Below are 22,305 nucleotides of genomic sequence, written 5' to 3' on the forward strand. Positions count from 1 at the left end.
GAATATTACCTTTAGTTTGCTAAGAGAACACTAACAATCTAGACTTTTTACCCTAATTTATCATTCAAGAATGAGGGAAAGTGAAAGAAGTTTTCAGATGTGTAAAGACAAGTTTACCCGAAAAAACAAGTTTACCCTTAACAGATCTGCATTGAAATAACTTCTAAAAGATGTAGAATAAGTAAGAAGGAGGAAACACAGAAGAGAAAAGTGAGATGTGAGGAGTACTGTGATGGTTAATTTTATGTGTCACCTTCACGGGGCCACGGGGTTCCCAGGTATTTGGTCAAACATCATTCTGGGTGTTTCTGTGAGGGTATTTTTCGATGACATTAACACATAAATTGATAGATTGAATAAAGCAGATTAAAGCAGATTGCCCTCCCTGTTGTGGGTGGACCTCATCCAGTCACTTGAAGGCCTGGATGAAACAGAAGGGCTGATTATCCGCCAAATAAGAAAGAATTCCTCTTGCCTGACTGCCTTCAAACTGGACATTGGCTTTTTCCTGCCTTCGGAGTTAAACTGAAACATCATCTCGCCGTGGGTCTCGTGCCTGCCAGCCTTCGGACTGGAACTCCACTATCAATTCTCCAGCTTGCTGACTTACCCTGCAGATCTTGAGACTTGTCAGCCTCTGTAATCACATGAGCCAGTTCCTTACAAAATAAATCTCTTTATACACACACAAATATCTTACTGGTCTGTTTCTCTGGAGAACCCTGACTAATGTAAGGACTGACAAGCATCTGTAGGTAAAGTTGAACAAACATTGACTGTGTGAAACATTGAATATTAGGGAGGGGATAATTAAAGTAAGGTGGAACTGTATAGTGGGCAGTTAGACATACGATGAAAGGTGGTGGTTGGAGTCTCATTCTGAAGGCAGGGTGAATGGTCGTCTCCTCAGAGAACATTCACGTCCTAATCCTTGGAACCTGTGAATGTGGAAACGTTATTTGGAAAAAAGGTCTTTGCAGATGTAATTAAATTAAAGATCTTTAGATGAGATCATCCTTGATTGCGTAGGTGTGTCCTAAATCCAATGATGAGTGTCTTTATAAGAGACAGAAGTGAAGAGACAGACACAGAGGAGAAGGCCATGTGAAGGGAGGCAGAGGTTGGAGTGATGCAGCCACAAGCCAAGGTCACCTGGAGCTCCAGAAGCCGAACGAGGCAAGCAAGGATTCTCCACTAGGACCTTCAGAGGGAAGATGGCCCTGCCAACAACCTTGATTTAAGACTTCTGGCCTTCAGAACTGTGAGAGAATAAGTTTCTGTTGTTTAAACCACCAAGTTTATAGTACTTTGTTATGGTAGCCCTTTTAAGAGCCTTGTGTTATTTAGGAAGAAAATAGAGACATTGATTAAATGTAAACTTTTTATCAGGTGTGCATGTTAATTTTTTAAGGGTAACTTCTAAAAAATAGAACTTGAGTATGTAGATGGAAGAAAAGAGGGGAATAAAGAAAATTTTTCTTTATTCATTCAGAAGTGGGGGGTGGGGGTAGTATAAAGAAGCTTAGGGACAAGAACAAAGTTAAGTAATAGAAACAGATACAAATATATCATATAACTTAAACAAACTAAACCTGGCAGTTGAGACTCCTTTTGCAGTCTAGTGAAAAAGAAAACTGTGGACTTCTTCTCAGGATAGTGATCAGTACAAAAGTAAATAGGATGAAAGGAAACGAAGTATACTGAAACACAGTATCAACGTATTTAAAATATTTGTGACATAGTAATAGATGTGATTCTTTATTAACATATTAAGTAACAAGCTCTTGGTGTGGGTTTAATCACTTTAATTACCAGTATTTTGAGATAACAAAAATTAATGTAGTTGCTATTGGTTACAGAGTTACAGATGAAGAAAATGCTAAATGTCAGTTAGCATTTAGTGAAAGTAAAGACGATTTCCCTGGCCTCCTGGATTCTACCCATGTATCCTTGTCAAGAACCCTTGCTTTAAATGTTAGTCTTCAAGTGAAGCTCTCCGCTCCTGAATAGCTACCACTCCCCTCAAGGGAGGGAGGGAGGCAAAGAATTGGCATCACAGCTGCCTCCCTGTGTCAAAGGACTTGTCCAAGAAGCTTTCTTCTTATGATTTGATCTTCTCGGTGGGCTTGAGTTGCCAAGGATCCCGATGGATTAAGAGAGCCCCTCAGCAGGGATAAAGCCCCAGTCTTGACCTTTGCCGCTTGACTCACATGAGAAGTGTGAGTGCTCCAAGTAACAAATTCCTGCTTAGATTGATTACAGATTAGGAGGACATTAATCCTGTGTCAGAACTGGAAACTCCAAGGTAGGGCAGCTTTCAGGATTCAAAGATTCAGCACTCAGCAGTGTTACCAAGGATCTTGTCCCTTTCAGTGTCCCTTTGTCATCATAGCTTTAACTTTATCCTAAGACTGTTCCCCTCTTTATCACAAAATGACTGCCAGCAACAACTGGAGTCACATGATTCCTATTCATATCCTGTGGAAAACAGAGAAAGAGCCCTCTCCTTCATATGTAATTTAACTTCTGTGTGCCTCATCTTAGATCGTCTGTCTACCTCCCTCTCCACTAAAGCTTGCTCTCAAGTAGGTGTCACTTAAAGCATATGACTGTGTAGAGGTGATGCCCAAATTAAATTAGCTTTCTGTTTCTGGTTTTGGTTTTGGTGGGGTTTTTTGGCAACTGGTAGAATCCATTTGAAACCTCAAGGTGATCCCATGGCCTTGCCTGGAAGTGGGGCAAAGCTTTCAGGAAACAAATAAATTAGAAAGTGACTGTCCATACACTTGCCTACAGGTGCTCTCCTATGCCTCCTTCTGTGTGAAGCAGTCAAGAATGTCTGTTAGCTCATCAAAGGAAGACCATCTGTTCCCTGCGTTTAATTATCTGTATCCCTCTCCTGATTCTTAGCATTCTGATTTAGTTGTATATATTGGAAACTATGGATTTATAGAAGTAAAATTTGAAAAATAGTTTCTCAGAAAAGGGCTGATTGGCATGAAATGTTAGTAAGCATCCTTATTCCAGTAAAAAAAAAAGTCTGCCATCAACGTAGAGAGAATTCTAGCTCTGGAGAGTCTTAGACCTACGTCCAAGTGGTTTGAGTGCTCATGTGGAGGGAATGGAGTCAGTCAAGAAGATTAGGAAGGAGGGCTGTGAAGGAAGAGGAGGAAGAGGAAAGCCAGGAGGATGAGAGCCCTGAGAGCCAAGAGAGAAGAGTGCTCAGCTGGGACAGATGTTGCTTCGAGGTCAGTTTGGAAGAGGATTAGGCATGTCCTGGGATTTAGCAACACCGAGGTTATTGGTGCCTTTTAATCAGAGCACTTTTAGTGGAGGGAATCTTTTGAGATATCTTTCTTTCTTCTTATCCTTTATTTTTAAGATGGAAGAGGCAAGCAGGTTTAAATGAGAGGAAAAAGAAAAAGAGGGAATGATCATTAATACAAGGTTCCTGAGAAATCAAGAAGGGCTAGGGTCCAGATCATTTTTACAGGCCATTATGATAACAGATCCTAACAGAAAAAAAAATGTAACAGAAGTATGGGGTAGGGGGGATTTTAAAAAGTATATACAAGGTTAAGAGAAAAATTGAAACTTACAAATAAGTTAATAGAAAGTTAAAACAAAAGGAAGAGTAAACATTTTCAACCAGAATAAACAACTGATAAAGATAAGTAATAAAAAGAAATAAGATGTTAGATTTAAGTGAAAGTGTAGAAATAGTAAGAAAGTAAATTTATCCATGGAAGTGTGAAGGGATGAAAACTGGATACTTAAGTCCAGTAGCTGAATGTATAAAATTAAGAAAATTGGGTGAAAAACAAACTTGTGGTTACCAAAGGGGTAAGGGCGTGAGGGAGAAATTTGGGGTTAACAGATACACACTACTGTATATAAAATAAACAACAGGGACCTACTGCATAGCACAGGGAACTATATTCAGTGTCTTTAACCTATAATGGAAAACAATCTGAAAAAGGATATATATATGTATATATATACATATACACACATACATACATGTACACACACACACATATATAAAACTGAATCACATTGCTGTACACCTGAAACTAGTACAATATTGTAAATCAATTATACTTCAATTTTTAAAAAAGTTGGGAACAAAAATAAAGAATTGTATTTTTTCCTTTGAATCATAAAGTTAAAATTTAACAAACGGAAAATAAAGATAAGGTAGAAGTAAGAAATCTAAAGATTGAAGAGATTATAATTAATGTGAAAACAGAAAAGCAAATAATCAGAGCATACTGATAATGGAAACATCTAAGTTTAGGGTAACTAGTTAGGCTCATTTTTATTTTTACTTCTTTTGTAGGAAACAACTGATAGAACATTACCCCTGTCAGAACATTACCACATGAAACAGAGAGGTCTTTGGCACAGCTTTTTCTTTATATCAGGTCTTGCTTAATCTCCCTCTGTCATTCTTCTCTTGCTCCTGTCATCAGGTAAGTTAAGCGTCTGCTGTATGCCAGAGATACTGGCAGAGATGCTAGATCTCATGCTTTAGGAGAGACTCAGAATAAACAGCCAGTAACTAATAATGTGTGATAAGTGCTAAAATAAATGGAATCTCAGGGTACCATGGAAACATGAATAAAGCACCCAACTCAGCCTTAGGAGACTGGGAAGGCGTTCCAGAGAAGATATTTTAGCACAATCCTGAGGCTTAGGAGGTGGTCAGCAAAGGAGTGGTGGGACTGGCATTTAAGGTGGAGGAAACAAGACACGCAGCCCCTGAGAGCAAGAGTCACATTGGGGTACCTGTGCTGCGTGCCTAAGGAATCCAGCAGCCATGCATCAGTGCCCTAGCCCCACAAGGCTCTTGCAAGTTCTCAGGGCGCAGGAGGAAACATCACCCACACAACAATGTGGACATCACTACTTAGCAGATGGGGTGTTTACATTTTTAAGAAATGGGGTGAAATTATTAAGTGAAATTAATCAAAGTGGAGAACTTCAGGCTGCTCTGGGGTAGGGAAGAGAGATTTTATTTATTTATTTAGTATCCACTCAGAGAGCCCTTTAAATATTCAGATATTTAATATCAGCCTTTCAATATATCATAGTATTTGATTTTCACAAGAGTTTGAGAGAGGCTCTTAATCTTTGTTCTGTGTTCTTGTGCTAGTCACTTGTACACCCGCCTCCTTTCTGCTTGAGCAGTTTTCAAGTGTTTTAGCCTCCAACTTCCACTAAACCTTGAACCATTATGTTGTTCTTTTCCTTTCCTAAATTTCTAAGCACTCTCTGTGTTGGCACTTTAAACTACCTAGCTGATATTTAATTTCTGTGCCAGGCATGCCTCCTCAATACATTTAGAGGTTCTTTAACATTTAAGACCAAGATGTTTTGTTCTATTGTATTTCTCTTTGGTATTTAGTACGTTGCTGAGCATTTAAGTTAATATTCGTTGAGGTGAGGATTCCATAATTGTTCCTGTCCAGAATTGTTTGGTTCTTGTCAAGGAATAAATAAAAGTCTCGTTAACTATTTCTGGACTCAACAGGAAAAGCCATACAGAAAAAAACTGAAGTTTTTCAGTAATGTAAAATTTTTTTCCAGATTTACTGAGGTATAATTGACAAATAAAATTGTAAAATACTTTAATATTTTATATTACCTATAATTTCACATTTTCATTATGACTTTTTTTTTTGGTGGGGGGGGGCCTCTCACTGCTGTGGCCTCTCCCGTTGCGGAGCACAGGCTCCGGACGCGCAGGCTCAGCGGCCATGGCTCACAGGCCCAGCCACTCTGCGCGCATGTGGGATCCTCCCGGACTGGGGCACGAACCCGTGTCCCCTGCATCGGCAGGCGGACTCTCAACCACTGCGCCACCAAGGAAGCCCTCATTATGATTTTTAATGAAAAAAAATTACTGGTTCATAGATGTTTTATGCCATACTACCATGTCTTTACTTAATCAATTGCTTCAAGTATAAACAACTGGTATTAAATTTTGCAGTAGTGCCAATTAATCACAATCAGTCATCAGTCCTCTTGGGACTTTGTTTTAGGGCTGTTGACATTATTTTCATTGTTCAAGTTATTTTTTAATTACAGAAAAGAATAGACAGATAAAATAAACATACCATGGTACTTAAGTGATTATGAAAACCCCTTATTTTCTTTTTCTGAATAACTACTTCCTTGAACAAGAACTGGAATTTCTTATTATTGCATATTATATTCTTACTGACATAAATGTTTTCAAAGACCTTTTGTGAATGATGATTTGGATAAATTTGGGGGAGCAGGAACATCCTTTTGCTCATACAGTCTGTTGTTGGCATTTGTTTTGATGATGCAGTTGTTCATAGAATCTGTTCTTAGTCGGTGGGCATTCCTTAAGAGAATTTTAAAGTTTTCCTTCAGTGTGTTTGATTTTGCTCTGTTGTTGCTCCCCTCGGTGTGTCTTTTCAGTCTTAGACATTGTGACAATTAGTGAACTGCTGTTCTTCTAAGTGGACAATGATACTGTCAGAGCATCAGGGAGAAAGAATGAAACGGAGTGGTAGCTATTAGGAGCAAGGGATATGGGGTGGAGGCGTGCTGCCAGGCTGTGGTAGCTATTAGGAGCAAAGGGTATGGAGTGGAGGTGTGCTGCCGGGCTGTGGGTAGACTTCACACACATTTGTGTAGAACATCCCCGTGGCACCAAGCTGGATCACTAGGACAAGATAGGATGGCACCCAGAAAACTAAGGGAAGGGAAGTTAATTTTTTCAGCACTCAAGGGTAGAAGAATTATTATAGACGTTTTCACATATGTAACTCTGGTAAGGTAAGAATTGTATTTCAATCTTTTTTTTCTTTTAATTGGGGTATAATTGATTTACAGTGTTGTGTTAGTTTCAGGTGTACAGCATAGTGCATCTGTAATAGAAATACATGTATCCACTCTTTTTTAGATTCTTTTCCCATATAGGCCATTACAGAGTATTGAGTAGAGTTCCTTGTGCTGTACAGTAGGTCCTTATTAGTTATCTGTTTTATATACAGTAGTGTGTATGTGTCAGTCCCAAATTGGAAGATTGGGATTGACACATACAGTCTTTATAAATTAGTAGAAATAGAAGATCAGAAAATTGAACCTGTGACAGTGCTCGACTAATAAATTGTTGATCTAGAATTTGGACCCCAGGTCTGGCTGCTTCCATAACTGTGTTGTTTTCTCTTTACTACACTGTGAATGAGTAAGAAATCATAGGGATGACGGGATAAGTCACAGGAAAAATAGTGAATGTTGCACAGAAGACAAGCATACAGATCTCTTCAGATATTCTTGAAAATTTTCCCAAGACAGTGAGGTTATCATAACACATTGGCTAAACGCTTATACTTTTCAACAGCATATTTATCTGTGAAACAGATATTACTGAAAGTAAACAGTCTGGGGTTCCCTGGTGGCGCAGTGGTTGAGAGTCCGCCTGCCGATGCAGGGGACACGGGTTCGTGCCCCGGTCTGGGAAGATCCCACATGCCGCGGAGCGGCTGGGCCCGTGAGCCATGGCCGCCGAGCCTGCGCGTCCGGAGCCTGTGCTCCGCAACGGGAGAGGCCACAACAGTGAGAGGCCCGCGTACCGCAAAAAAAACAAAACAAAACAAACAAAAAAAAACAATCTGTTTCAGGATTTCAAAGTTTCATGATGCCTTGACTGTGTCTTTCAATAGGTGACTACTAAAATCATGACATAAGCTTTTTTCTCTCTGTTTAATTTGACTGAGAAAGGACTAAAGTTTCAGAGTGCAGAAACTGTTTAAGGAAAAGGATGAGTCATAGTCGTCGACAATATCAATCATGGCGAATTGTGAAATCATTTATCTCCCACTTACTGTGTATTAGGAGACCTCTGGTAGCAAATATGCTCTCATTGCCATCCATCACCATGATAATAAGAGAATTTCTTCTGCTAAGCAGTGTGCTTCTGGGGTGTAGAAAGCAAACATTTCCCCACTGATGTTGTCTTTTTATACACTTTATTATTGATTAATATTTATTTAATATTTTCATTATTTATTTGCTTCTAGTGTTACCCTTTTGTGCTGTGTTCTTCTCCCTCCCTCCCTCTCAGCCCTCGAAGTACTGTGACCGGCTCCAGGAGGGCTTGGGCCCATTGTCCTCTGGCACTGCATACCTGCAGTCTTCAAAATAACATTTGTGGGCTTCTCTGGTGGCGCAGTGGTTGGGAGTCCGCCTGCCAATGCAGGGGACGCGGGTTCGTGCCCCGGTCCGGGAGGGTCCTGTGCGCCGCGGAGCGGCTGGGCCCGTGAGCCACGGCCGCTGGGCCTGCGCGTCCGGAGCCTGTGCTCCGCAGCGGTAGAGGCCGCGGCGGTGAGAGGCCCGAAAAAACATTTGTGACTTCTTTCCTCCTTCTGAACTGCCCTTCCCTTTTCATTTTAACCTGTTATAAATGCGAGGATGAGGAGTGGAAAGAGCAACCGGGACAGCTTTTTAAGGTTTGCGAAGAGTGCCTGAGCGGTGATCACCGTATTTGCAGGATCAGACATTGATGAGCTTCAAGTACAAATTTAAATGTACTTGAAAACACTGTCCCTCCAAGTCTAGGACAATGACCATGTAATTTATTGTCCCAAGGGATAGTTTTGGTGTCTTTAATATTATCTTGTTAGACAAGTGGGTATAGTCCGTTAATATATGTATGCTAATGTGAAATTGTAGGGTAATATTTATCAGTAAATATAAATTAGAGGAATAACATCTTAATTCTAGTTTCATGTTATGTTAGCTAATTTAAACTGTCACATACAGGCCTGAACTTTTCTAATTTCCTTTGACAGTTACTGAGAACTTTGTTCAAGCATGCTTGAATCTCACCAAGACTGCTGGGTAACTGAACCACAGATTAGTTTGGCTTCCTCATTTACCCCAGGCAAAGTCAGTCTCCTTGTGGTGATGGTGGGAGATGGGGATCAAGAGATGAGTGCAGATCAATGGGCAGAAGTCAGGGTAGCTCAGTCACTTGGGTTTCTGGGGGGTTCCCTGTGTTTGCGTTTTTTCCCTCCTCTCTTCACCAGCCTACATTGGATATTACCAGTCTTATAGTTTTGTCAATCTATAAAGTTAAACAGAATTTTTCACGGTTTTCATTTGCATGACAGGTAACATTTTAATGAAGCATCTCTCTCCCTGTGCAGATATAGATTCAGATTCATTGCATTGTCCTTTGTGGATGTATTTATAGCTCTGCTGGCAGTGAGCTGCTTGAAGTGCTTTAGAGCTGTATGGTACCCAGAGAATAGTTGAGCACTTTGATGAAGACTTGACTGATTTTATTTACTTGAGGAAAAAATTAATGTCTGTTTTCTTTTTCTTTTCTCATCTGTTTAGTTGCTGATCATCTGGGCTGTGATCCTCAAACACGGTTCTTTGTCCCTCCTAACATCAAACAGTGGATTGCCTTGCTGCAGAGGGGAAATTGCACCTTTAAAGAGAAAATATCACGGGCTGCTTTCCACAATGCAGTTGCGGTAGTCATCTACAATAATAAATCCAAAGAGGAGCCAGTCACCATGACTCATCCAGGTAAACAAAAAAAGGAAACTGTAGATTTTGTTTTTCTTCTGAGAAATGATTGCTTTATAGGTAGGAATTCTACCTCTTGCTCAAACCATATCATTTCCAACATAATTCAATGATTATATTTATTTTTGGTATTGCCATTTCTTTGTTGAGATGCATGTCTTTTTTTCCTTTAGTTGAACTTTTTTCTTTTTCTTAAATAATGACCATAAAAGCCTGTAAAACTTGCACGTATTAAGTAACTGGCTGTGACTGAATCCTTAGTCATTTTACATTATATTTGATAACTTTGAAAAATAATATATGAGATGTAGAATCATTCATCCAAGTTATGTCATGAATTCTTAAGGATTACCTGTTTGAGAAGGATGCTTTTTATCTTATCAAGATAAATGGTGAAACTGACTCAGTAATTATTATAATTACAGTAGTAATATTTCTTCATTTCTTGTGGAGCATTTAGGATATTTCTAATGTACCTGTTGTAATAACAATAGTTGCAATTTATTGAGCACTGCTGTATATATGGCAGGCACTATATGGCTAGGAACTTTTTTGGATTTTAATAGAATTTATTTTTTAGAGCAATTTTATGTTCCCAGCAAAACCTGGGTTTTTTTCAGACTGGCTTTTTTCATTTAGTAATATGCATTTAGTTTCCTCCATGTCTTTTCATGACTTGATAGCTCATTTCTTTTGAGTGCTGAATAATATTCCATTGTCTGGATATACCACAGTTTATCAAGTCACCTACTGAAGGATATCTTGGTTGCTACCAGGTTTTGGCAATTATGAATAAAGCCACTATAAACATCTGTGTGCAGGTTTTTATGTGGTTGTAAGTTTCCAGCTCCCCTGGATAAATACCAAGGAGCATGATTGCTGAGTTGTATGGTAAGAGGATGTTTAGTTTTGTAAGAAACAGTCAAACTGTCTTCCAGAGTGGCTGTACCATTTTGTATTCCCACCAGCAGTGAGTGAGAGTTCCTGTTGCTCCACATCCTCACCAGCATTTAGTGTTATCAGTTTTTGTATCTTGGCCATTGTAATAGGTTGTTGTAATTTATGTTTCTCTGATGACGTATGATGTAGAGGAGTCCCTTTTTTATATATTTTCGTAGCCAATCCTCGCCATAACCACGTATGGTACAGGTACCCTCCCACTTACAGACCGGGAGCCTGAAGCAGGCAAGGGCCAGCAGCAGAGAGGCTTAGACAAAGGTTTTTGGGTGTTCTTTCAGTTCACCAGTTCACTCTCTTAAAGTTGAAACCTAGATAAACTTTCATTCTGCATTCATAAAAATTTTAAAGATTAATGACTTATTTAAAGAATTAACTTTCTTTTTTTTTGGCTATGTTGGGTCTTCGTTGCTGCGTGTGGGCTTTCTCTAGTTGCAGCGAGCGGGGGCTACTCTTCATTGTGGTGCTTCTCATTGTGGTGGCTTTTCTTGTTGTGCAGCACAGACTCTAGGCGCACGGGCTTCAGTAGCTGTGGTTCACAGGCTCTAGAGCACAGGCTCAGTTGTAGCACATGGGCTTAGTTACTCCGCGGCATGTGGGATCTTCCCGGACCAGGGCTCAAACCCGTGTCCCCTGCAGGCGGATTCTTAGCCACTATGCCACCCAGGAAGCCCAAGAATTAACATTTTAATCATGTAGTTAATATTCACGTAATCGATTTTAGACAGTTATCTTGCAAAGATCTCACCCTAATTGAGGGTCATTGATACTTTTGTGTGTATCTTGATAGGATAATGCAGACGGATTTAAATTTTATTGCTCTGACTTGTTTTCTTCCCTTCAAATTAAGCGTTTTAGAACTAAAAATTTTTTTGTAATTGCAAAAGTAACACATGCTCATTGTAGAAAAGCTGAAACTAAAGAAAAGTTATAAAGAATAAAATAGAAAGAACGTGTGATTTTCACTATCCAGAGATCACTTTTCATTTCTTCAGGGAAACCAAAAGGAAATTAAGGGTCAGTCTGATTTTGCAGGACATCGTGTGTGGGAAACATGAATTCAAGACTGGTTTTTCAAACTTTCGGTTACCGGGGGTAAGGTGGGGGGATAAATTGGAAGATTGGGATTGACATATACACACTACTATATATAAAATAGATAACTAATAAGGACTTACTGTGTGGCACAGGGAACTCTACTTAATACTCTGTAATGGCCTATATGGGAAAATAATCTAAAAAAGAGTGGATATATGTATATATATAACTGATTGACTTTGCTGTACACCTGAAACTAACACAACATTGTAAATCAACTATACTCCAATAAAAATTTCTTTTAAAAAAGACTGGTTTTTCTGATTAGGTCTCAGAGCAGGTAACAGTTTGCTCTCCTCAGCTGCCTTAGAGGTAAGAAAAACTATTTGAAATTTTGGACCTTACTGATTTCTTCTTACTGAAAACATGAAAAATGAATAGGGAGAAATTCAGCTGAGCAGAATGTATTTTTCTTTCTCTGTGATGTTATTTTACATACACAGAACCACAGAGAAGTAGCGAGAATGAGAGTCTTAAGTATGAGAAGATCTGGGGATTATTAGAGAGGGAATTGAATTTTTTTAATGATTTTTGTTTAAAAAAGGAGGAAATTCTCCATAAATTAACATGGATTTCCCATCTGTGTTCCTTGAAATGTTAGTGTATCCAGATATGTTCCATAGATGACCGATGGAGAAAAAAGGTAAATGATAAAATAAGTTTTGGAAAATGCTTGCAAAGTATTCCACTTTTATCCTAATAAACATAATGAGGTCTCTGAGAAGTTTTAAAGACTTGTTTTAATTGATTAACCTATGGTTTCCTAAATTTATTTGACCATGTAACTTTTATCACATTTTAGTATACAACAACACAAATAAGGAAATTTAAGGATAGAGCTTGAGGATATATTCTTAGGAAATGGAACTTTTGTGAGGCAAATGGAATGTAAGAGCAATAGGAAATGGCTTTATGTTGTAATTAGATACACAGAAAATTAGAAAGAATAATGTGAGACAGTGACTTGATAACAATACTTTGGAGAGAAATTTAGCACCATCTGATACATTAAAGAACTCACGCATTGTGATCCAGTAATTTCACACCTAGATACATGCTCTGGAATACTCTTCAAACTTTGATGTGCGTGTGGATCCCCTGGCAATTTTGTTAAAATGCAGATTCTGATTCAGTAGGTCTGGGGTATAGCCTGAGATACTGTATTTTTAATAAGTTTCCAGGTGAGGCTAATGCCACTGGCCCACAGATCTTGCTTTGAGAAATAGGTAAAGACAAGAAAACTAGGTTTTAGTCTCAGATTTTTCACTGACCTCCTCTGTGATGTAGGCCACGTTGCCTCCTGTGTGGGAAGACCTTTTTCGTCTCTGAATCTATTTTTCTGGAAGGCCATGAATCCCTATTATGTAGGACGACAACATAGAAAATCTTTATGCTCTGAGAACCACTTGTTTTCCTGGCTCATTAATGTGTCACTGCTTCTCTCTCCCTCCATAGAGCCCCTTCTTTTCCTGTTTCTACATGAGGTTCAAGGACCCTTCCATCAGAGTCACTAGATTCCCCCAGTGACCTGTAACTCCACATCTCAAGGGGTAGACCCAAAGATCCATGCTTTAGCCCTCCCTTGCTCTCATGTCAATTCTATCCACCCTTCATTTAAGAAAAGAAACCTTTGTGCTATGCATTGTGACATGAACTAATACGAAATGGTAAGAGTTGAAAAAAAGACCCCTGGTCACACCCTCAGTGAGTTTACTATCCAAGGCCCCTGCAGTCTTCACGGTGTCTTTTCGTACCTCTTGACAGTACTGTCCTTCTGCTTTTATGTTGTCATGATTTGCATACTAGACTGGCAGTAGAGAGAAGACTATGGGTTTCTTTAAGTTAAAGTTTGTGTTTTATCTTTCTATTCTCTGCAGTGGGCAGCAGAATACCTTGAACAAAATAAGTATGTGCTACATTGAAATGATTTCATGAAGACATTTAGCTTTGTTAAGGTTTCTTTCCATTTAAGGATATATTTTATAACTAATTTTTAAATTCCACATTGTTAAGTATAGGTATTTCGTTTTCTTGCCTTGTTAATGATGTTTCAGGAGCTTGTTCATGTTTGTTCTAATGAATGCCCTTCATCCGGTGACTGAAGGACATCTTTTCTGGCGCAGTGTCCATGACATCACTGACAGGAAAGACTGCTCAATTTGTGGTTTTATTTGTTACCTCTAGTTGGCAGAATAAGTTCTTTGTAGTGAACAGATACGTGGCAGTGTAAAGGGGGAGGTTATGGGCTCTTGGATAGTTTAAAATAATGCACATTACAATAATACACATTTGTCTGAAAGTTAAGGATTTATTTTCCTGGTTTTTAAAAATTGATATAGACTTTACTGTTTAACAGTCATAAATTGTGTCAGATCATTGTCAAATTGGATATCTCTTTTATAGTTTTATTTGTATGTCTGTAAGAATCTGTGGACATTTTTTTCATTGTTAATAGGAAGATGAGGTAATTTAGATAAACATGTAACCAAATAATTATGTTGCTTTTCTATCTTTATGTCAGTTAGCAGTATCAAATGCTGCATAGTGTTTCTTTGGCTGGTTGAATAGAATTAGTTAAATAGCTCTTCACCTTTTTCCCATCATATTCTCTTTAAAAAAGAAAAAGTATATAGCTCTATATTTATTATCTAGCAATGAATAGAAAAAAACATACTTTGTAAAATATAGAATAAATCACTTTGTGAATAGTAAAAATTCACACTTTATGAAAACAAATTAAGATAAATCACAAACATATTGCAAAATATCTTTAAATATCCATAATTTGGGGCCACTTAGTGTCGATCTGTTATTTTATTCTAAAGCCCATCAAGAAAATGGGCTTTTAATAATATACATTATTAATATATAATAATTATCATATCAATATAATAGTCATACTATTGTTTTAACTGTTTAAAGTTTTTAGGTTCTAATTGAATATGGATTTAATTACCTCAGAAAAGGCTGAGCTTGCATTTTAAATGTACTGCTATAGCAGGAAACAGTCTTAATTGTATCTTTTTGCCTGAGTTTGCATATATCTCTTCTGTATCTTCCATATGATCCATCTACTTTTTCAAAAATTCATAATTATCAAGAAAAATCTGACACTGAAACATATAAGCAGTAGCTTTTAAAAAATAACAGCTTTTTAAAAAAATGACTGTTGATGATTCTGTTTAAAAACTTTTCTTATAAGCTCTAAATTTGTCCTTTATTTCTCTGGAAGTGGAGAGCCCCTCCCTCTGCCAGATACTTAAGACAACTTATCTTCTAGCCTTCCTGTCTAACACGGACATTGAAGGCTCAGCATCCTGAGTAAATTGTTTGGACTCATTACTTGATTTGCCTTTTTAAATTTTATTTATTTATTTATTGGCTGAGTTTGGTCTTTGTTGCTGCGTGGGCTTTCTCTCCTCGCGGCGAGTGGGGGCTATTCTTCATTGTGGTGCACGGGCTTCTCATTGTGGTGGCGTCTCTTGTTGCGGAGCACGGGCTCTAGGCTTGCGGGCTTCAGTAGTGGCTCACGGGCTTAGTTGCTCCGCAGCATGTGGCATCTTCCTGGACCAGGGCTCGAACCTGTGGTCCCCTGCATTGGCAGGCAGATTCTTAACCACTGCGCCACCAGGGAAGCCCCTTGATTTGCCTTTTTATCTTGCCTGTGCTTATCCTTTCCTCTCCAGCAACAGAAGAGGAAGAAGCTAAAATAATGTAAAGGATCTGCATGGGGTTTAGAAAAATGGCTTAGAAATCAGTTCCATAGGTTACAGGACAAAAGACATTTTTTACTTGGCAGCTGTTCATATGATGATGACCTGGATTTACATTTGCAAGCTCAGAATTAGTCCCATAGGCACAGCTGCTAAGGAAGATGATGCAGCCTGGCTGCATGTGTCAGAGGTCTGGTGAGGCTACTTACCCCTTAATTGATGCCTTACAGTGCTCCTCAATTCAGGTTTTTCTGGGGGTGGGATGTGAATCATATCGGGGCAGGATAATTCTTTGCTCTGCAGAACTGTCCTTTGTATTTACAGAATGTTTAGCCTCCCAGGCCCATTCCTACTAAATGCCAGAGGCACCCCCTCCATGTTTGTAACAGTATAAAATTCCCCAGAGTTTCTAGAGAGTCTCTCCCTAGGAGGGCTTTTCTACCTACTGTCAAATTCTAAGTCTACAGAGCCTTTAGAGGAGGAATGAAAAGAGGGTAATGGGAACAGGAAAACTGATGAAGGGAAAAGTGATAGGCTTTTATATTTACTCACATATAAGCATTTCTGGTGTTCTTTTTTTCTTTCTACAGTTACAAGTTCCATCTGGTGTCATTTCTCTTTCAATACAGATAATTTTTTAAAATCATTTCTCGAGTGCAGATCTGCTGTGATGAATTCTCTCATCATTCATTTACCTGAAAGTGTCTTTTTTTGCCATCATTTTTCAAGGACATAGATACAGAATTCTGGGTTTCAGCACTTTAAAAGTGTTATTTGTTTTCTAGCCTCCTTTTTTTCTGATGAGTTGTTCCCTTTTATAGAATGACTCTTTTTAAAAATAAACCTTTTAGAATAGATTTACATTTACGGAAAAATTGCAAAGATAGTACAAATAATTCCCATAGACCATGCACCCAGTTTCTCTTATTATTAACATCTTACTTTAGTATGGTACATTTGTTATAATTAATGAACCAATATTGGTACATTATTATTAACTAAAGTCCATACTTTATTGAAATTTCTTTAGTTTTTATCTAATGCCCTTTTTTAGTTCCAGGATCCCATCCAGGATATCACATTACATTTGGTCATTATGTCTCCTTAGGCTCCTCTTGGTTATGACAGTTTTTTGAGGACTACTGTTCAGGTATTTTGTAGAATGTCCTTCAGTGGGATTTGTTTGTTTTTCTTATGATTAGACTGAGGATATGGGTTTGGGGAGGAAGACCACAGAGGTAAAGTGTCATTCTCATCATATCATATCATGTACTACCAATATGAGTGATCACTGTTGATGTTGACCTTGACCACCTGGCTGTTTGTCAGGCTTCTCCACTATAAACTTTCTCTTTTAGGACTTCTTTAGTGGTCCAGTGGTTAAGAATCTGCCTTCCAGTGCAGGGGATGCGGATTCAATCCCTGGTCAGGAATCTAAGATCCCACATGCCGTGGGGCAACTAAGCCCACGCGCCGCAACTACTGAGCCCACACGCCACAACTAGAGAGCCTGTGTGCTGCAACTACAGAGCCCACGTGCTCTGGAGGCCGCATGCCACAACTAGAGAAAAGCCTGCGTGCCACAACGAAAAGATCCTGTGTGCCACAACTAAGACCTGATGCAGCCCAAAAGAAATTAAAATAAATAAATAAAGTCTCTCTTTTCTCTCTTCCATGCAACACTCTTCAGGAGGTCATTGTGCACAGCCCACACTTAAGGAGTGGGGAGTTAGGCTTCCCCTCCTTAGGGTAAAGTATTACATATTTACTTGGAATTATTTCATCTGGATGATTCATCTCTTCTCTATTTATAATTTATTCAGTCATTTATATGAATCAGTATGGACTCATGGATATTTATTTTATACTTTGTATTGTAATACAGTGTTACTTTGCTTATTTTTTTGCTCAAATTATTTTAGCTTTGGCCACTGAGAGTTCTTTCAGTTGACTCCTGTGTCCTTTGACATGTTGCCATTACCATGGGTGTTGGTTTTTTGTTTGTTTTGCTTTTTTGAGCACTTCCTTCTTTCCTGGTTCTGTAAGATGCTCCAGGATCATCTTGTATATATTTCCTGTCCCAGTCCTAGAATCAGCCATTTCTCCGAGGAACCCTAGTTTCCATTTATTGGAGAATGATATTAGAAACCAGGCTCTGGGTATTAGGTGTACTTGTTACTACTAAGGTTCTGTTGCTTCTGGGCCTTCCCAGTTGACAGAGCAAGGAAATATATGTGTGTATACTAATACCTGTATATGCACATATCTATAAATATTTCTACATACAACCATTTGTATCTATATTAAGCTAAGAATAAGTTCATTCTTAGGTCTCCAACTCTAATCCATTACATTCTAATCCATTACATTACATAGATCATTCTCATTTTCTCTCTTTGCTTATCTGTAAACTCCCACTCCAAAAGCGAGAAACCTGGCTGACACCAACCACCATCCATTTTCTTAATTGTTCAGTTCACTGAGCTCTCAGACTTAGATGTTCTTAAACATAAGTAACATATTGTAAGGCCTTTGGAGTGCTGGTGCTTGGTGTGAAAACTAATGTAAATTACTTTCTTATCTTCCCTGGCTGGAATGCCTACCTGTGTACTTAACTTTTCTTTCTCCACTCATTAAAAATTTTTTATCAAGAACTTGTACCTAATCAAACGTATAAGCTTTTACACAGCAAAGGAAACCATAAACAAAACGAAAAGACAACCTATAGACTGGGAGAAAATATTTGCAAGTGGTTCAACTGACAAGGGCTTAATTTCCAAAATATACAAACAGCTCATATAGCTCAATATCAGAAAACAAACAACCCAATCAAAAAATGGGCAGAAGACCTAAAGAGACATTTCTCCAGAAAAGACATACAGATGGCCACTAGGCACATGAAAAGATGCTTATCATCACTAATTATTAGAGAAATGCAAATCAAAACAATGAGGTACCACTTCACACTGGTCAGATGGCCATCATTAAAAAGTTTACAAATAATAAATGCTGGAGAGGGTGTGGAGAAAAGGGAACCCTCTTACACTGTTGGTGGGAATGAAAATTGGTGCAGCCACTATGGAAAACAGTATGGTGGTTCCTCAAAAAACTAAAAATAGAGTTGCCATATGATCCAGCAACCCCACTCCTGAGCATATATAAAGACAAAACTATAATTCAAAAAGATACATGGACCCCTATGTTCATAGCAGCACTATTCACAATAGCCAAGACATGGAAACAACCTAAATTTCCATCAACAGATGAATGGATAAAGAAGATGTGGTATATATATACAATGTAGTATTACTTGGCCATAAAAAAGAATGAAATAATGCCATTTGTAGCAGCACTGACGGGTGTAGAGATTAATATACTAAGGGTAGTAAGTCAGAAAGAGAAAGACAAATACCATATGATATCACTTATATGTGTAATCTAAAACATGTCACAAATGAACATATCTACGAAACAGAGACAGAGAACAGACTTGTGGTTGCCAAGGGGGAGGGGGTATGGAGGAGGGAAGGATTGGGAGTTTGGGATTAGTAGATGCAAACTATTACATATAGGATGGATAAACAACAAGGTCCTACTACTGTATAGCACAGGGAACCATATTCAGTATCCTGTGATAAACCGTAATGGAAAAGAATATGAAAAAGAATATGTGTACATACAGCTGAATCACTTTGCTATACAGCAGAAATTAACACAACATTTAAAATCAACTATACTTCAATTTTTTTAAATTGAAAAAAAACTTGTAAGAAAACATAAATATAAGTATCTTAACTTGAAAATGACACAAAACTAGGTGGATCTTGGAACATGTAACACCAAAAAGAAAGTATTCATTAGGTCAGCCTGCAAATGGGTTAAAAAAAAAGTTAGTAACAAGGTTTTGTGGAGACGTGGTTTAAGTAACAGTTCAAGTGGAGGACAGCTGGGAACCTTCAATCATGTAAGCTCAGCATATGCTAACATGTGCCATGGCTGCTAAAAAAATATATTGAAGGCTTGGCCTGTATCCCTGTGACCATAATATTCAGATGAAGGAAGACATTAGTCTCATACTGCTCTTGATATTGGAAGTATTCATTCTTTGTTGAAAGAATTGAAAAAGACATTGAAAAATGATGTCCAAAAAAAAAGAACAGGATGGAACAAGTCTATAAACGTGTTTCACCGAACAGAGTTTGGAATTTGAGCCAAAATGAATAATGATAGTATTTTAGACCATTAAGTAAAAAAAAAATAGTAAGTATGACTTAATACTGATCTAAAAAGTAAAATAAATTGAAAGTTTGATGAGGAATGGAATACTTACCTGGTCTCGAAATACCTCCCTAGAGAATATTTAATAATTACTAGGGGAAAAAGAGTAACTTCACAGTGGAAATGCCTGGAGGACATCTCTTTTACGAAATGATCAAAGTGAATGTCACCAGTAATGAGATATATCAAAACTGTGCCACCTGGGAGTATTCACTGAAAAGAGCACAGCATCACTTCTGTGATGTTACTGCCAGAGGTATATGACCTGAGTCTAGCCACAAGGAAACACCAGATAAATCCAGAATGAGGGACATTATACAAAATAACTGGGCTGTAGACTTCGAAAGTGTCAAGGTCGTGAACATCAAGCAAAGTCTGAGAGACTATTTCAGACTGATGGAGAGTAATGAGACATGACAGTTAAATGCAATGCATGGCTCTCATCTGGGCCGCTATAAAGGACATTATTGGGAAATTGAGTAAATTGAATGGACTCTTAGATTAGTAATGTATCAGTGTTAATTTCCTGATTTTGATGGTTGTACTCTGTTTATAAATGGTTTTTTGTTTGTAGAATACACAGTAAATATTTGGGGGTGATGTGGCATCATGCCAGTAACTTACTCTTGAATGGTTTGGGGGAAAGGTTTTTATATGATATTTCTAACTTGTAAATGTTAGATTCTTTAAAAAATCTTCTTTAAAAAAGAATAATTTGGGACTTTTTGAATGTGAATAATTACTATGGAGAAAAGACTGAGGTGGAGCCCCAGGGAAGATGTCTTTGACTATCAGAAGGACTGTTGTGTAGAAGAGGAATTTTTGTTGATTCTAGAAGGTGTTTCTTATATTTGATGGCGTCTTACAGTTTATTGACAGGATACAGTGATGATGCACCTTACAGTTGATGGTATTTTACACCATCAGTAAGTGAAATACAGTTTATTCAGTGGTGCTTCTCCAGAGAAGAGAACCAAGAGCCATGAATGGGCATTTAGGAATCAAGATTTTAGTTATAAAAAAGACCTTTAAAACTACCCGTGGATAGAACCAGTTACCTAAAAGAGTCAGTAATTTATAGGGTGTTGCTGTATTATGTTGAAGATGACCCCCAAGAACTCTTCTAACTAAAAGATTTGATGACTCTCTTAGTGTCTGGTGATGTCTTCCTAATTACTTTCCTACCTTTCTGCCTCTCTACATGAAGGAAGAAGGTGGCTTTCTTTTCCATGCTGGTCTTTGCTCCTGCCATCTTTTCTTTTTTATGATGTAGAGATTACCTGATGAGTGCATATAGGCAGGAGACAGTATAAGAAAAGAAACTGAGGGCTTCCCTGGTGGCGCAGTGGTTGAGAGTCCGCCTGCCGATGCCAGGCACAGGGGTTCGTGCCCCGGTCTGGGAAGATCCCACATGCCGCGGAGCGGCTGGGCCGTGAGCCATGGCCTCTGAGCCTGCACGTCCGGAGCCTGTGCTCTGCAACGGGAGAGGCCACAACAGAGAGAGGCCCGCGTACCACAAAAAAAAGAAAAAAAAAGAAAAAAGAAACTGACATTTGAGTGCTGGACATTGAGCCTTTGCTCCACTTGTGTAAGGTTGAAGAACTTCCTACTCAAGGAATAAAAGAACAAGGATTCAGTAGACCCTTGTTCTTTTTGAGGACAAACTACAGTTGAGGATCATCAGGAATTATCAAGCAACTCAGTTGCTCGGTGGCTCACACATGGAGCTCCTGTACGTCAGCCTCGGGGCAGGAGGTTTAGGTTCAAACTTCAGCACAATTTCAAATTAGTCAGTGTTGTGAACCTTGTGGGCTCAGCTGTATACCCATGGTGCTGGCATTTTCTTGAATCAGTACAGCTGCTTTCAAACCACTGCACTTCCACAATGACAAAACTTCACCTTTCATTCTCTTGCTCCACACCCTGTGTCCCTCCTTTATCACAGTCATTCACTTCCCTGCCTGTCACTTCTCAGAGGCCTTGACTCCTGACTGACTTACCCACACATGGTCCTGCCATCATCCCGGCCAACTTCAGAATCCTTGTGGAGAGTGAACACCCAAACCTAAAATTCTTTCCTCAGATCCTTTGACCATTCCACCTCACCAGGAACCTAGGCCTCATTATCTCCTGGAATTTTTATATTCTGGAGTCTCAACTCCAGTGTCCTATTCTCCGACTATTGCTTCTTCTCTTTCTCTCCCTCTCCTGTCATTTGGGTTTGTTGAAGCTTCCTGTTCCTTGGGCTTGCTCTCTGTTTTCTCCCACTTATCCTCCTCCACACTTCACACTTGCATTCTACTTAGATCATGCAGTCACTTTGACAGCTTCATTTGGTTAAGTGTCTACCATCACATGACTGTCAGTTACCTTTAGGTCCATTTGCCTCCCAAAATGCCCTGAATGTCAAGGAGTTTGAATTTTATTTAGTTGATAGAAGGGACACGTGAAAGTCTCTGAACAGAGACATGACAGATGTGTTTTAGAAAAACCACTGACAAATCTCAGCAGGAGATCTATAATTGATATAACCTGTCATCCACATTGATCAGAATTACTGCTGTATTCATTTCATAAAAGAATGTAACATCTTTTTTTCTCCCTTGAATTCTTTAAGGGGTCAGTGAAGAGACAAGTAAATACTATGTTTGAAGAAGTGCAAGTATTGTAGATTAACATCTGAGAA

At 38.6% G+C, this 22,305-nt stretch overlaps 1 protein-coding gene across 2 annotated transcripts in view; it reads left to right on the forward strand.

Annotated features, from left to right (window-relative positions):
• Positions 1–22,305, forward strand: part of RNF130 (ring finger protein 130) — a gene marked incomplete at both ends in the record, with an annotated part of 128,280 nt that overhangs the window by 20,748 nt on the left and 85,227 nt on the right. For both annotated transcript variants that reach the window (XM_079701684.1, XM_079701685.1), the window contains one exon: positions 9,379–9,573. In XM_079701684.1, coding sequence (XP_079557810.1) covers positions 9,379–9,573 — 195 coding nt within the window. The remainder of the gene's footprint in view (positions 1–9,378; positions 9,574–22,305) is intronic.

This window comes from Hyperoodon ampullatus, assembly GCF_949752795.1.
Source record: "Hyperoodon ampullatus genome assembly, chromosome: 4".
Classification (NCBI taxonomy): domain Eukaryota; kingdom Metazoa; phylum Chordata; class Mammalia; order Artiodactyla; family Ziphiidae; genus Hyperoodon; species Hyperoodon ampullatus.